This window comes from Bufo gargarizans, chromosome 3 (assembly GCF_014858855.1).
Source record: "Bufo gargarizans isolate SCDJY-AF-19 chromosome 3, ASM1485885v1, whole genome shotgun sequence".
Classification (NCBI taxonomy): Eukaryota; Metazoa; Chordata; class Amphibia; order Anura; family Bufonidae; genus Bufo; species Bufo gargarizans.
The window spans coordinates 346,386,288-346,402,782 of record NC_058082.1 but is presented as its reverse complement, the minus strand read 5'-3'; the positions used below and the strand labels follow the sequence as shown (position 1 = coordinate 346,402,782).

The following is a 16,495-nucleotide window of genomic DNA, read 5'->3' as shown; positions in this document are numbered from 1 at the left end:
TCACTATGAGCCATTTCTTGCTAGCTCCATTTATAGACACTCCTGGACTGACAGTAACTTACACAGCTCTGCTACATGAAACAAATGTATGCACATTACATATATACACACGCACACAGTTCTTCTGCATGCACATTACATACACAGCTCTGCTGCACACAGTCCCCATAGCATCCCCATGCACACAGCCGCCCCCACAGAGCATGAATCCTACACTTCCACCTGACGCCTTGACACGTGACCACAGTGCCGTCACCTCCCCTCACGTGACCGGTCACATGGCCGTGACGTCACCCAAGGTCCTTCAGCTTCCTGGGCTTCAGCATCTCCTGTTCCTGTTGCAGAGCTGACATTTGTTACTTTGTGTGCCGGAGGACCCTGGAAGACGAGGAATCATGTCTCGACAGACCAACAGAGGGACCGAGAGCAAGAAGATGGTGAGGGAAGGGGCTGCTGCTAGCACTACAGGTTGTCACTGTGCCCTACTGTGTGTGGCTCCACTAGACTGTGCACACATAAGCTTGTACCCAGTGTGCCAGCCCTGTGAGATAGTATTAGTGAGGGAATATAGGGCTTGTCATATGAGGACGTGCCATCACATGTTCATGCACAGGAAATCAAGCAGGGCAGTCCAGTGCAGGGTGCAGGGCATGCTGTGGCATCGCTTGCATATGCACATGATGGATTCTGAACCCAGTTTGCCACCAGGAGGTCCCAAGGGTGCTGACGTGACGCCCCTTCCACTTTTAGTGGCCAATTTGGAAGTTCTAAGCAGCCATTAGTGTTTTACAGGCTGAAAATACGACACTGATCCTAATAGAAAGTCGCGTCAGAAATGCAGTTTATTCGTGCCGAAATATAGGTGAAAATCCATCATGTGCCGCAAAGCCCGTGTAGAGTCAGCCTGACGGCGCTCTCAAGTGCTAGTGTGAAACCGGTGTAAAAGATTTATTTATTGAACAAAATGCACAGGCTAGGGAATACGCATCTGATCTTTGGGGGTTCAACCTCTGACCCCCATTAATTGCAAAAATAAAATGGCCAGGATAAGCAGATGCTTATTCCCTTTCCCAGTGTGTAGGGGATAAGGAAACCCTTTTGGGCTATTTATTTTATGACTGCACTTAACTTATTTTTGGGTAAAAATCATTTCTGCAGTTGGTCTTTATTAAAATTTTTTTGCAGTTTTTGTGATAAAGTGGTTGTATCATCTCAGAGAATGGGGGCATATTGCTAGGATATGAACCCACGGTCTCATAGGTGCAGGTGCCACCGCTGGGACCCGCACCTATCTCCTAAAACGGAATCGGCAAAGTCCCAGAGGGCGAACCTGCCCTCCATTCATTTCTATGGGGCCGCTGAAAATAGCCAAGGACTGGCTTGGCTATTTCCGTCAGCCGCATAGAATGGAAAGCGAGCGATGGCCCCGCAAGCGCTGTGCACTCCCATTCATTTCTCTGAGGATTCTGAAAATAGCTGAACGTGCCGCTTGGCTATTTTAGTCGGGCCAATATGAAAGGCCTGGTGGTGGCCAGGCCCGCCACCACTTGGTCGGTCTCGCGTTAGGCTTTGTTTTAGAGGTAGGTCCGGGTCCCAGACCTGGACCTATCAGACAATTGGGGAGATATACCCCCATTGTCTGTGATGGGAATACCCCATCGGATGACACTCATACAGAGATCTTATCTCTGATCTCCTCATAGACACTCATTATAAATTGTCTGCAGATAGACTGAAATGTAACCCCTGTTTCACAAAGACAGCTGAAAATACATAATAAAGACCAACTGCAGGAATTATTTTCAGACCAAAATGAGAAGCAATAATTTAAAATTGTCCCCAAAGGAGATCATAGCCTTTAACTTTTAAAGTGGTTTTACCATCACATACAATGGGGGCATATCGCTAGGATATGCCCCCATTGTCTGATAGGTGCGGGTTCCACCTCTGGGACCTGCACATACAACGAGAACTGAGTGGGTAGAACTGTGGCTGGAGGACTCCGGGTTTCCCGGGGGACCGTCCACCACCAAGCACTGCTCCCATACAAGTGAATGGGAGCGCACAGCGCACGTGCGGCCCCTGCTCCTGTTAATTTCTATGGGGCAGAAGGAAATAGCGGAGCCAGCGCTCGGCTATTTTCGGCGGCCTTATTGAAATGAATGGAGGGTGGCTGTGCATGCACAGTGCACCCTCCATTCATTTCCCCGCTCCATTCTCGTTGTAGGTGCAGGTCCCACAGGTGGGACCCGCACCTATCAGACAATGGGGGCATATCCTAGCGATATGCCCCCATTGTCTGAAATGGGAAAACCCCTTTAAGTAACATATTAAAGTTACAGGAAGAAAAATGACCACACCAGTAACTTAAAGTCGTAAGAAGGTGGAGACATTACGGTGTTTAACTTGCCATACATTCTTGTTTCTGCATACGGCGCACCTTGGCTGTGTCTTACTTGTGTGCGGAGCACGTCCTCGCGTCATGCTGCTTGTCTGTGAACATTGCACTCACTCCTGCTGGCAGCTTCGGTTTCTGACATTAGTCCTGAATCGCCTAACCACTTTTTCCCTCTCTTTCCATCTGCCCACTGCACTCATTGTATAGTATTGGTATTTGCCATTCATTTCACCTACTGCATCTCTGCATCTCATGGTACGTGTCTGCATACACTTTATCTTGCACATTTGTTTAATCCCTGATTTTCATGCAGTTTTAAAAAGCAAAGCTGTTCAGATGCCCTGATCTGATGTAGGTTTTTTTTTTTTTTTTTTTTTTTACACCATTTAAGTTACTTGAATGGTCAATTTTTATATTTTTACATTTTAATTATACTTGGTGATTTTCTACTTAGCATTGCATGTGTAGCAATGAACAGATTGTTTGTTTTTTTTTTTCTTTCTAACCCCATCATCCTGAGTGTACTTTTCCACAGTGTTTCTCTGCACATTTGTGGGATTATTGTCGCCTTTTCAGTAACATTGAAGGGTGGCGTTGCAGTTGGCACGACCAGATGGTAAGGGCAGTTGGCTGCTATATCAGACCATACAGCAAGCCTTTCCAGTCACCACCTCACTATTAACGTAGTTGTCTCAACCCCATCCATATGCTCTATGGCGGACTTGGGTCACTTATGTATCGTTCATTTAATGATGGCCATGTTTTGCCACAGCTTCGGCTTTGTATTAATCAGGGGCTGTCTTGCACTAGGAGACTTTATATTTTGTGTGCCCTCTTCTAGGGTTTAGTGATCCAGTTTACAAAGATAGCAATCTGGTTATCTAGTAGAAACATTGCAATCAATTGAAAGAAAGCTCTTGACTCATTTGCTTTACTTTTCACAGATTTTTTTGGGATATGAGCAATCTACAAAATGACTAATATTCAACTAAAGTTAATCTTCCTAAGTTTTATTTCTTTATACGTGTGTGTCTGTAAATTCCAGCCATTGATGGATGAAGATACACACTATGGACACTTGACCATCACACCTATACAAGCTTGTTGGACATCCCATTCAGAAACCATGGGCGTTATTATGAAGTTGGCTCCCCCCCCCACTCCTCCTTTTGCAGCTATAACAGCCTCCACTCTTCTGAAAAAGGATTTCCACAAGATTTTGGACTGTCTGTAGGAATTTGTGCCCAGTCAGTGGCTGATTTTAGACAAAATGGTCTGGTCCACAGTTGCCATTCTAGTTCTTCGCTAAGGTGTTGAATGGGGTTGAGGTTAGGGCTGTGTCTGTGTGCATACCAAACTCTTCGGATAACGGGGCAGATTTATCATCGGTTTTATACCCCTTTAGGGGTATGTCCACGTGATATTTTAAGATGGTTGTTGAGTTACCGTGTATAAAATCACAGGCAACAACAGTCGCCCCTTTTCTTCCCTGCTGCTTCCGGTGCAGAGCTTTGTTCCCCACCATCACTACTGTTTGTTTCCCTGGCTGAAGGGGTGATGTCTTGTGCACATGGGTCACCACTGCAGCCAATCACTGACCTCAGCAGCGATGTCCTAAGAGATTGGCTGCACAGTGCACAGTAAATCACCACTGCAGGCAGGAAGATGAGGTCAATGGCAGGGAGAAAAGGGATGACTATGCCTTCTTTTGTTATTTTAGCACTTTTACAGGGGCTTCCTAAGTTTTTACTTAACTTGGACAATCCCTTTAAGAAATCTCATCCACACACTGAGAACTAAATTGCATCGTAACTTGACCCGCAATGTGGATTTTATATCGGCAACATGTCAATTTATGCTGAGGATTTCCACTGCAGAGGGTATAATCTACAGGAAAATTCATGAGAAATCAAACGTTTCATACAGCGGTCTTACTGAATCTGTCCCAGTGTCTCTATGGATATCTCTTTGTGCCCACTGCGCTCAGTCAGTCCACAAGACTGCAAAATGATCTGACAGGTTTCATTGCATAAATGCCCCAAATTTTTAGCTGAATACATCTAAGGGTACTTTCACACTTGCGTTTTTCTTTTCCGGCATAGAGTTCCGTCACAGGGACTCTATACCGGAAAAAAACTGATCAGTTTTATCCCCATGCATTCTGAATGGAGAGTAATCCGTTCAGTTTGCATCAGGATGTCTTCAGTTCAGTCGTTTTGACTGATCAGGCAAAAGAGAAAACCGCAGCATGCTACGGTTTTCTCTCCGGCCAAAAAAACGGAATACATGCCTGAACGCCGGATCCGGCATTTTTTCCCATAGGAATGTATTAGCGCCGGATCCGGCATTCAGAATACCGGAATGCCGGATCCATCGTTCCGGCATGCGCATGCGCAGATCGGCAAAAATGTGAAAAAATGTACAAGACGGATCCGTCTGTCCGCATGACAAGCGGAGAGACGGATCCGTCCTTGCAATGCATTTGTGAGACGGATCCGGATCCGTCTCACAAATGCTTTCAGTCAGCGGCGGATCCGGCGGCCAGTTCCGACGACGGAACTGCCCGCCGGATCATACTGCCAGCAAGTGTGAAAGTAGCCTTAGGCTACTTTCACACTCGCATTTTGGGCGGATCCGTCATGGATCTGCAAAAATGTATCCGTTACAATAATACAACCGCATGCATCCGTCATGAATGGATTTGTTTGTATTATCTGTAACCTAGCCAAGACGAATCCGTCATGAACTCCATTGAAAGTCAATAGGAGACAGATCCGTTTTCTATTGTGATCTGTTTGGCTGAGTTTCGTCAAGCGGACAGCAAAACGCTGCAAGCAGCGTTATGGTGTCGCCTCCAGAGTGGAATGGAGACTGATCGGAGGCAAACTGATGCATTCTGAACAGATCCTTTCCCATTCAGAATGCATTAGGGCAAAACGGATCCGTTTTGGACCGCTTGTGAGATCCCTGAACGGATCTCGCAGACAGAAAGCCAAAACGCCAGTGTGAAAGTAGCCTTTAGTATATTGATTGTGTTCCTACCTCTGGTTCAGTACACTCCACATTTCTTTGCCTCTTTATTTATTTGCATGTGTGCTGCCTTTTCCTTACATCTTGCACCCTCCTAATTGTTTGTGCATGTGATGTGTACAGATTGAAGATCCTGATCTGCTGAACCTATGTTACTTTTATCGCCCCCTAGAACTCTGAGCTCTTCAATTTGACCTATGGATCCCTGGTTGCACAGCTATGCAAAGACTATGAAAATGACGAAGATGTCAATAAACAGCTAGAGAAAATGTAAGTAACTTTAGTAAGTCTTTACAGGGAACCTTTCACATTGAACATGGTGTCTGATCTGCAGACAGGATGAGCTGAGCAGATTAATATATAGATTTATAGGAAAAGGTTCAGTGTAAGTCTACTTTCACACTGGCGTTTTAGCTTTCCATTTGTGAGATCGGTTCAGGGCTCTCACAAGCGGTCCAAAACATTCTAATGCATTCTGAATGGAAAAGGATCCGCTCAGAATGCCTCCGTTTGCCTCCGCTCCATCTCCATTCCGCTTTGGAGGCGAACACCAAAACACTGCTTGCAGCGTTTTGGTGTCCGTCTGATGAAACTGAGCCAAACGGATCCATCATGGCACACAATGGAAGTCAATGGGGACGGATTAGCTATGTTAAACATAATACGAACGGATCCGTCTGTGCAGATCCATGACTGATCCGCAGCAAAGGCAACTGTGGTCATTCTGGGCTTTGAAGTCAAGGAGGTGGCTCTATCAGTGATTGCCAGCCTTCCTCTGACTGTGCATACAGATAGCTGTCAATCGCTGATAAGACCGCCTCCTTGACTTCACAGCCCAGAATGAGCAGAGATATACGATAAATGTATAAATTAGAGATCCTGTATACTAAATCTTTTCCTATAAAACTATATATCAATCTGCTCAGCTCCTCCAGCTCTATAACATGTTGCCTGCAGACTAATTCCCATGCTGAAGATGCCAGGTTCCCTTTAAGGTATAACCCACTTTCCAGAAATGTCTTCTCCAGTCTCTCTTCCTGCTGCTGCTATGTTTATGGCATAGCAGCAGCAGGAAGAGACGGGAGACGGCACATGCACACTGTGCACGCCGTCTCCTCGTACTGTTGATCAGCGGGGATGCCAGGTATCTGACCCCCGATGAACTGATATTGATGACCTATCCTGAGAATAAGTCCTCAATTGTAAAAGCTCGGAATACCCCTTTAATATTGAAGGGGTTATCCAGCTTCTATGCTCAGGGTAGACAATCACTAGATGATTGACAGGGGTCTGGCACCCCACACCTCTACTGATCAGCTGTTCAGTCTAGTGTCGGAGCTACAGAGCAGCGCCCATATTGTAGTGGACAGCAATCATAACTGTAGCTCTGCGTCCATAAACATCAAATAATTGGGTACTGATGTCCTATCCTCCAGACAGGACATCAATATCAGATCGGAGGGCATCTGACTCCTGACAAACCCATAGATCAGCTGTTTGAAGAGGCTATAAATTCTTCAAGTATACCAGGCACAGTGCCACACATTGAGTAATGGTTGGTATTGCTTAGACATATTCACTTGACATGACTTTACAGGCTGAGGAAGGCAAAAGGGGCACCTCTCCACCAGTTGGTTTACCCTTTTAACAACTGTTCCCTTCACGTCTACAGGACTGCGGATTAGAGAGCTCGGCTATTACAAGGTAGTTCCCTAGATTTGAATGGATCAGCGGTACACACATGTGCACTACCGTTCCATCCACAGAGTGGACTCGGGGACCTGCTTCTCATACCCTGTGGGGCTCAGAGCAGTCAGACTCCCAATTAACAAGCATTTATCACATACCGTGGAAATAGGTGATAAATGTTCATTTCCCACCCCTTTAAAGGGGGTTTTCACTTTAGAGAATCCCTACTAGAGAATACAATGACTATGAGCAGATCACAAAATGTCTCTCTTCTGGGACCCCCAACAATCAGCTTTTATCTGTTGGAGAACCTCCCAGAAAGTGTTCAGTTTCCCTGTAGAAGAAGTTCTATTTTTTTTGCGGTGCGGAGACACAGACCATGGGGTTCCGCATCTCTGTGATTGCAGACCCATTCAAGTGAAGGAGTGCACACGGACCGGTGCCTGTGTATTGCTGACCCGCCGCATGCGGGCCGCAATACGGCCACGGGCACACAACGTTCATGTGCAAGAGGCCTCACAGTGTGCCAGTGAGAGTCACTGCTGGTTACTCTGAACATAGGACACCCCGCACCCCCCCCCCCCCCCCCCCAGGTTATCTGCTAATACAAAATGAATATCTAAACACTGGGGATCCAACAACTTGCAACTTTACCAATCAGCTCTAGAGGGCACCATGCCCTTTTATTGTTTACCAGGTACAACGCTTGTGTGTTTTAGTAGTAACAGTGCCTAATATTAGAACTTATAATTATATGGTCCCATTCAAGTAAACCAGGCACAGTCCTAATGAAAGTAGGGAGCTCTGCCTGGCAAACAACAAAGGGCATGTAGAGATCACCTTGGCCAGACGATTCAGCTGATCATGGAAATGCCGTGAACCAGATCCCAACATTAGTCTATTGATGACTTGTCCTAAAGAAAGTCCACTAGTTTTGTATTCCCAGATATTCCCTTTATCTTGTAATTTCCTAATAAGCTATTTGAAAATGGGTTTTCTTAAATGGACCACCCCTTTAAAGCGAATGTCTGTGTTCCCTGAATACAGTTTATTTCCCCTAAATAAGATCATAATACTGTGATGGTTCATTTTGACACATATCTCTATAGTAGTTGGAGCAATTGGAGTACCATATCCCCTGCACAGACATTAGATTTAAAAGATAATAGGCTGGCTACCGGCTCTCACCACCAGAGGGAGCTTTGGAAATGACTACATACTGTTTGTCCTTGCGTTCGGTAATGATATTGTGCTCTCATGCCTTATCTGGTCACGAAATCTCATCTACATGGTGCAGAAACTGTCCACATATAAACTGACGTGACTGATTCTAAAATCCACAACACGTCAATACATTTAGCAGATTTTCACTCCTTTCATGTAATACATGGGGATTTTGCTGCAGATATGCCATAGATCTGCAAAAAAATCTGCCCCGTGTGCAGGTACCTTTAGGCCATGTTCCTACAGCAGGTTTTTTCATATGGACTTTGGCGTGGAATCCACTGTCAACCTGCCTCCCATTATTTTATATGGGAAATCCACTTTGTAGTGTTTTTTTTTTTTTTTTTTTTTCGGATGTTGACTAATAATCTGCGTCACTGAATAAAAGCCAACATTTTTTAGTTTAGATTCTGTGTGGAAATTCCCTTTGAATCCAGTGGAAGGCCTAAAGAGCACATCAAAATCTGCACCGAACACCACTTCAAATGGAAAGCCACGTAAAAAAAACGGAGGGAAAAGTGTGGAATTTTGATGTGGATTCCCCACGTACATTTTGAGCTTGTTAATACAAACATCTGAGCATACTCTAAAGTGGTCTTTTAAGGGTGTTTTACACCTGCAAATTTTTCAGCAAATGATCGCTAACGAGCGTTCGTTAGCGATCATCTGGCGGTCTAATACTGCCGCAAATTGCCCGATCAAATTGTCATCTTTTGACAGGTGAAAAAAATCATTGTTTGTAGGCGGCGGATCGTGGTGTCTAATCACAATCTGCTGCTGGCAGACAATGATTCAGTATGGGTGTGAGCGATGGTATAATGATTGCTTTTCCTCGCAATGTGGAGGAGATTGCTACATGTAATAGCAGCGGTCTCCTCCACTAGCGAGCAGGCAATTGCCGGGAAGGAACACTTCCTTCCTGACAATCGCCTGTTAAATAGTGCTGCGTAATACAGCCTTTACATTCACTGTATTTCCTTGTTCCTTCTTCATTTGCTCTCTTTATCTGTCTCAGGGGCTACAACATAGGTGTGAGGCTGATTGAAGATTTTTTGGCTCGGTCTAATGTCGGAAGGTGCAATGATTTTCGAGAAACGGCTGATGTTATAGCGAAGGTAACAGCTTCTAATATGGTCTCATGATCTGACTACTACTATATTACCCATCACTGTTACTGCCCTTGAAAATGTCATTTTACTGGTGCAGGTCAAGATGACTTCTCTAAATAATAATGTGTAATGTACTTGGCAGCCCAGTTTATAGCCACATGTGTGTGACTGGAGTCAGAATAAGCCCTCCTTGTAAATGATGTATACTTTATATATAGACTTAAGCTGCACTTTTGTATATGACTGCATGAGTCATTGCTGTAGAAGAAGGCGAGACTCTCACACAGGGGCTCCCTCCTTGGACCTGTAATAAGGAATGCCATAGAGAAACCTGGAATAATTCTTTTTCCATGTGCTAATGCCTCTTGGGTCTCTTGTGAAAGTTGTTTGGGCAGTGGTCCTCCATGGCTCCCCCCACCAGTGACTTCATGACTTACTGCCCTGCACGTGCTGTCATTCCTCGCCAGATCAGCAGAGGCTCAGTCTGCTTCCCGTCATCCACTCTGTATTTTTCTGCCAGAACCTTTTGGCAGATTTCTCAGAGATCAGAATGTTTTTCTACATTAAAACTGTAGCTGCACTATCGTGCGTATTGGAGTGGTTGGACAAGGTGTCTCAGACTGTGCGTGTTCTCTGAAAAATGTTTTCTATGGTGTATATACTATACATATATTGGGACCCATGCACTATACTTGCTACCACCTGGTGTGCAGTTGCTCCTCTCCATGTATGGTATTTGTCTGGATGGGATACCTGCACCCTTCCTGACAGCCTTCCCTCGGTTGCATTGCTATGAGTGACATTTCTGTTTCTGTAGTTGACCAGTATATTCTTTAAAGTACCCAGTGCCTCTGGTCAATAAAGGAAGGAGTGGGCAGCTAGCTTCATTTCAATGATGTTAGATAAGTCATTGCTCCACTTAATAGATTTTGCTGGTGCCACTGGCAGAGGCTTTCAGTACGACGTGGGAATGTATAATTTGGTGCCCATTTAAAGGAAAGGATGACCATGTAATACATAGCCTTGATGAGCCCACTCTTTTTATAGCAGTCCTTTATCCCCTGTGATGTTTATATGCCTATGTATTGTGCATGGACGGAGGTTCTCCCAATGAAATAGCCACAAGGAATATTTGACTCCTGTCCATATGTCTGATGACTGGGACCCTAGCAATCGCTAGATTGAGGGTCTCTAGCCTCTCATTCCAGCCCACTGCATGACCTCTTTGAAGAAGAGCTTGAATGGACTGGCACTGCACATGATCACACTCAGTGTTTCATTCAAAGTCTCTTTTGGCCTGGCGGAAATAGCAGAGTACAACGCAAGTCTATTACCGTCAGCCCAATAAACGTGGATTGGCAGAGCACATGGCCGACCCCTTTATTGAGACTCCTCCCAGTGGACCTGCAGTGAGGAGGAACGGAGGGGTCAGGGCCCTATACTGGTAACTGGGGAGGGTGCCAGTGATCAGACATTTATCACCTATCCTGTTGGTACAGAGTTTAAGTTGGAGATAGAAGTCGATTATAATTTCATGTGTATATCAGACAGGTTGGATTTCAGCCCAGAAATAGACGCATCATATAGCCAGTGATTCTGTCTTGCTCTTCTTAACTTGCCGCATGCACTCACATGCAGGTCTGTCCTTTAGGTTGACAAGAACAATGAGTCATTTGTCACAAATTGAGTCAAATTGTCCTTTTTCCCCTAGTAAATATTGTGACTAGTTCTTGGAGTACATATTATAATTAATTATTTTTCCCTTTCTATCTCTTGTGTTTGATTAGGTGGCATTTAAAATGTACCTGGGAATAACACCTACTATAACAAACTGGAGCCCTGCTGGTGACGAATTCTCCCTCATCCTGGAAAACAATCCCCTTGTGGACTTTGTTGAGCTGCCTGATAATCATTCCAACCTTATCTATTCCAGTATGCTGTGTGGGGTTCTGCGAGGAGCACTGGAAATGGTAAGGGTTTATACAACTGCAGATGTGGCTGTCGTTTGGTGCTGCTCATGATGCCATTACGCAGGACCTGCCTTACATTTGACCATGCCCTGTGCACAGTAGTACCTTTATATGACCACCACCCCCATACTGTCATACAGTAAGATGACCAAACAACAGTGCCACACGTTGGCCAAATAACCCTTCTATGCAGTTTCCTACCTGACAGAGTTATAGAGCGATGCAAGCATCATATGTAGGGATGAGCGAAGATCCGAAGTCGCTTCGCTCAAAAGTTAGGAGATCTGGCTCCGTACATCATTAAAATGTATGGGCTCCAGAGAGGCGAAATGAGTTATCACCAAAGTAACGGCATTTGATTATTAAATTTGAAAAACATTGTAAAACAGGTATCCGAAGTCAGCTTTGGTACCGGCTGGTACCTTTGTACTAAGGTCGAATTTGGAACCAAGTTTTAAAATGGTTTTCACGTTCAAAAATCAAATCCTGAAGTTATTCACCGGAGTCCCAACAAATTTGATTCGCTGAAAGCCCATGCTTTGCGATGATAAACCATCCAAAAACAAGAATGAACCTGGATCACACCTCATGTTATGCTTTGATCTAATAATTGCTTCTCAGCACCATAAATAGTATACAGGCCCCTATGTTGCATGCTTACATGAGGCATTAGTACACATTTTGATCAAAAAGCATAAGCCCACTCACCATGACAAGGTTGCCTCCTTGAGTGGGAACCTACTCTAAATTTCGTGCGGCACTGCGTGGCGACCAGCGCACCTGCAGACGGCGGGACTCAGCAGCTAAACAGAACCCCTGCTGTTTGGCAATGCTACCCTGGCACTGGGCCCCACCAATCCACCAGCACAGCATCACAGCAACAATGGCCTGCCATGCAGCACCGCACCATGTGAACAGTTGTCGAAGCCCACCTTATCATATGCTCTCAGGAACTCCAACTGAGAGCTGGTAGGAATTTGTGAACCCTGCTAATTAAAATCATCTTGGTCGAATGGGAAGGAATGCTAATACCAGAGAGCAAAAAAAGAAAGGAACTATAAAATATCCAAAAACAAGAATGAACCTGGATCACACCTCCTCATGCTATGCTTTGATCTAATAACTGCTTCTCAGCATAATTAACATAGCTTCTCAGCGCCATAAATCTCCATAAAGCATTAAAACAAAGTTTTGAAAGAAGCGACTTTGGGTACTGGATCGGAAGCTCGCTTCGCTCATCCCTAATCATATGCTGCAAAAAAAATATTTTTTTCCTAGGTAGCAGTGCTACCATCTGTACCAGCATCAAATAGTACCAACATACAGTGACTTTACATAATCTAATGACCATACCATAAAATGTCTAAATAATATATATGTGTGTATGTATTATGTTTGATAGCATCGTATTTAGTGGCCTGTGTTTGCGTTATTTCTGGCAGTTCCTATCGTGGTTATAACTTCAACATATAACTGCTTAGTTTGAAAGGTTATTATGAAACGGTGCAGCAATTTTTTTCATCATAACCCTGTGCGTGTGGATGCATAATTTACAGTGGATATAAAAAGTCTACACAACCCTGTTAAATGTCAGGTTTCTGTGCTGTTAAAAAAATGAGACAAAGATAAATCATTTCAGAACTTTTTCCACCTTTTAATGTGACCTATAAACTGTACCACTCAATTGAAAAACAAACTGAAATCTTTTAGGTGGAGGGAATAAAAAAAATAATAATAATGTGGTTGCATAAGTGTGCACACCCTCTGAGAACTGGGGATGTAGCTGTGTTCAGAATTAAGCAATCACATTCAAAGTCATGTTAAATAGGAGTCAGCATACACCTGCCATCATTTAAAGTGCCTCTGATTAACCCCAAATAAGTTCAGCTGCTCTAGTAGTTGGTCTTTCCTGAAATGTTCTTAGTCGCATCCCACAGCAAAAGCCATGCTCCTCAGAGAGCTTCCAAAGCATCAGAGGGATCTCATTGTGAAAAGGTATCAGTCAGGAGAAGAGTACAAAAGAATTTCCAAGGCATTAGATATACTATGGAACACAGTATAGACAGTCATCATCAAGTAGAGAAAATATGGCACAACAGTGCCATTACCAAGAACTGGACGTCCCTCCAAAATTCATGAAAAGACGAGAAGAAAACTGGTCTGGGAGGCTACCAAGAGGCCTACAGCAACATTAAAGGAGCTGCAGGAATATCTGGCAAGTACTGGCTGTGTGGTCCATGTGACAACAATCTCCTGTATTCTTCATATGTCTGGGCTATGTGGTAGAGTGGCATAACGAAAGCCTTTTCTTACGAAGGAAAACATCCAAGCCAGGCTACATTTTGCAAAAACACATCTGAAGTCTCCCAAAAGCATCTGGGAAAAGAGGTTGAACTTTTTGGCCATAATTCCAAAAGATATGTTTGGCGCCAAAAACAACACCTCACATCACCAAAAGAACACCATACCCACAGTGAAGCATGGTGGTGGCAGCATCATGCTTTGGGGCTGTTTTTCTTCAGCTGGAACTGGGGCCTTAGGTAAGCTAGAGGGAATTATGAACAGTTCCAAATACCATTCAATATTGGCACAAAACCTTCAGGCTTCTACTAGAAAGCTGAACATGAAGAGGAACTTCATCTTTCAGCATGACAACGACCCAAAGCATACATCCAAATCAACAAAGGAATGGCTTCACCAGAAGAAGAATACAGTTTTGGAATGGCCCAGCCAGAGCCCAGACCTGAATCCGATTGAAAATCTGTGGGGTGATCTGAAGAGGGCTGTGCACAGGAGATGCCCTCGCAATCTGACAGATTTGGAGTGTTTTTGCAAAGAAGAGTGGGCAAATCTTGCCAAGTCAAAATGTGCCATGCTGATAGACTCATACCCAAAAAGACTGAGTGCTGTAATAAAATCAAAAGGTGCTTCAACAAAGTATTAGTTTAAGGGTGTGCACACTTATGCAACCATATTTTATTTTTATATTTTTTCTTCCCTCTAGCTAAAAGATTTCAGTTTGTTTTTCAATTGAGTTGTACAGTTTATAGGTCACATTAAAGGTGGAAAAGCTCTGAAATGATTTATCTTTGTCTCATTTTTTTTTTTTTTACATCACAGAAACCTGTGTAGACTTTTTATATCCACTGTATGTAAACTTACAACAATAGGCAAAGACCATGGCCCTACATATGGTTGGTTCCCCTTCAGACCTTAGTATGCATAAGAAATCATAGGCCAGGCACTGCTTCCAAAAGCAGGCCCTCTTTCCAAAAAGAGAAAAAAGCTGAACCTCTGATGCCTCCAGATTTGTGTATCTCAGACTTTAGATAGAGGGGGTGTCACATCATCTTGTAGTCCATGTGGCAGCCATTTGGCTTTCTGCTGGCTGTTAAGGACATGTTTCACTAGCCAGTCCCAAAAGAGACCGCTCCATTGGTGAATACATATTATTGGCATATAATTATTCAAATATATTTTTAGCTGAGAACCTATTTTTAAAAAACTGTATGTACTTTGTCTGGGAGATTTATTAAACAGGTGTAAAGGAAAACTAGCTCAGTTGCCCATAGCAACCAATCAGGTTCCACCTTTTGATTTTCCAAAGGAGCTCTGAGAAATGAAAGGTGGAATCTGATTGGTTGCTGTGGGCAGCTAAGCCAGTTATCCTTAACATCAGTTTTGATAAATCTCCCCCTGTGTGCTTTAATTGACTGTACTGTAGGCCGGAGCCATGCTTTAATATATGTAAATTCTCTCTCAGGTACAAATGGCAGTTGACGTTAAATTTGCTCAGGACACGCTGAAAGGCGACAGTGTGACAGAAATTCGAATGAAGTTCATTCGGAGGATTGAGGACAACTTACCTGCAGGAGAGGAGTGACCAAGGGACCAATGTCTTCAGTGACCTTTTGGCAGTCTGAACGAAAACGTTGTCTATAGCCCATTGGAGAGACTCCGTAGTGAATTTCACATGAAAGTCTTAGACAAAGTTACTTGATTCCTTAAGGTTTTGCTTTCTGATTCGTTTTCTTCTTTGTGAAATTCTCCAGTGTTTTCTTTTACCCTGTTCATGAGAACATTCATGTTAAAGGCCCACCGGTATGTTTCTCCTACAGATTGCTGCAGCATGTTCTGTAGAGTTACTTACTAAAATGTGTTATTCTGTATTATGACCCTATTATTTTAGCAGACCGTACATTTTTTTTTCTCACTCAGTATAATTAATCAGATCTGCATCCTCTCTTCCACTCCAGTTGCTCTCATGCATCTGTGTAATATCGCTGATTGTAGTCAGTAGTGCAAGACTGAGCCTGTGGCCACTTTGTGTCTGCGTGTACCTCAGGACCCATCTGGAAGCTGAGAAATTCTGGAACTGCTCCAGTACCAATAAGTAGCTTAAACCTGACAGCCATACCATTGGCATGGCACGTAGAATTGGCTCATATTTTTATTGTCCTCCAGACACAATGAACGTGCTTAGAAAACGATTCCTTACTTGTCTTCTTGACTTGAAACTCCCAGCTGGCGGAAGCTCATTTGTAGAATGGGGGCTGCTCAAAGAGAGAACACCATCCAGTTCTGCTGCTGATTTCTAGAATGAATGCATTGTTATGATGTTATACTTTTGTTGTTTTGTCAGCTTGACTTTTACATACAAAACTGTGTGATGTGTTTGGAATAAATCCATTGAAGATGGTGTTTGTAATTACTTGCCGCATAGCCAGCTGTTTCTGGTTTTATATCCAAAGTGTCACACTCCCTTCTTGTGGATTTTTCTTCCTTGTTTGGGCTGTGTTTTATAATTAGAAAAATGAGAAAAACTGTTTATTATACATAAATAATATTACTTACTATCCCTGTTATGTTTTTTTTTTTCTTTTTACTTGTTTGACCCTTAAAGGAGTTGTCTTGCTAAGCTACTCCTGTAACTCCGCCTAATGCATAACTATACTCGCTCAGTTTCACCTAATAAAATCTATCATAGGGTACACTATGGGGTCATATAAATCTATCATAGGGTACACCTGTACATCTTGCAATAAGCGAAAGAACTAACTGGTCGTACCATATCC

The 16,495-nt window shown here is 43.6% G+C and overlaps 1 protein-coding gene across 1 annotated transcript; it reads left to right on the top strand.

Moving 5' to 3' along the window:
• Window positions 1–272: 272 nt before the first annotated feature.
• On the top strand, window positions 273–16,131 carry TRAPPC3 (trafficking protein particle complex subunit 3). The gene is made up of 5 exons (XM_044285676.1): window positions 273–437; window positions 5,601–5,698; window positions 9,357–9,456; window positions 11,238–11,420; window positions 15,184–16,131. Exons 1-5 carry the CDS (start codon window positions 396–398, stop codon window positions 15,301–15,303), a joined length of 543 nt encoding a protein of 180 aa, XP_044141611.1. The 5' UTR covers window positions 273–395; the 3' UTR covers window positions 15,304–16,131.
• Window positions 16,132–16,495: the final 364 nt, after the last annotated feature.

Coding starts and splice junctions, on each gene's coding strand:
- TRAPPC3 (XM_044285676.1), top strand. CDS start 396: ATGTCTCGACAGACCAACAGAGGGACCGAGAGCAAGAAGATG. Junction 5,699..9,356: donor AATAAACAGCTAGAGAAAAT/GTAAGTAACTTT, acceptor TATCTGTCTCAG/GGGCTACAACATAGGTGTGA. Junction 9,457..11,237: donor CGGCTGATGTTATAGCGAAG/GTAACAGCTTCT, acceptor GTGTTTGATTAG/GTGGCATTTAAAATGTACCT.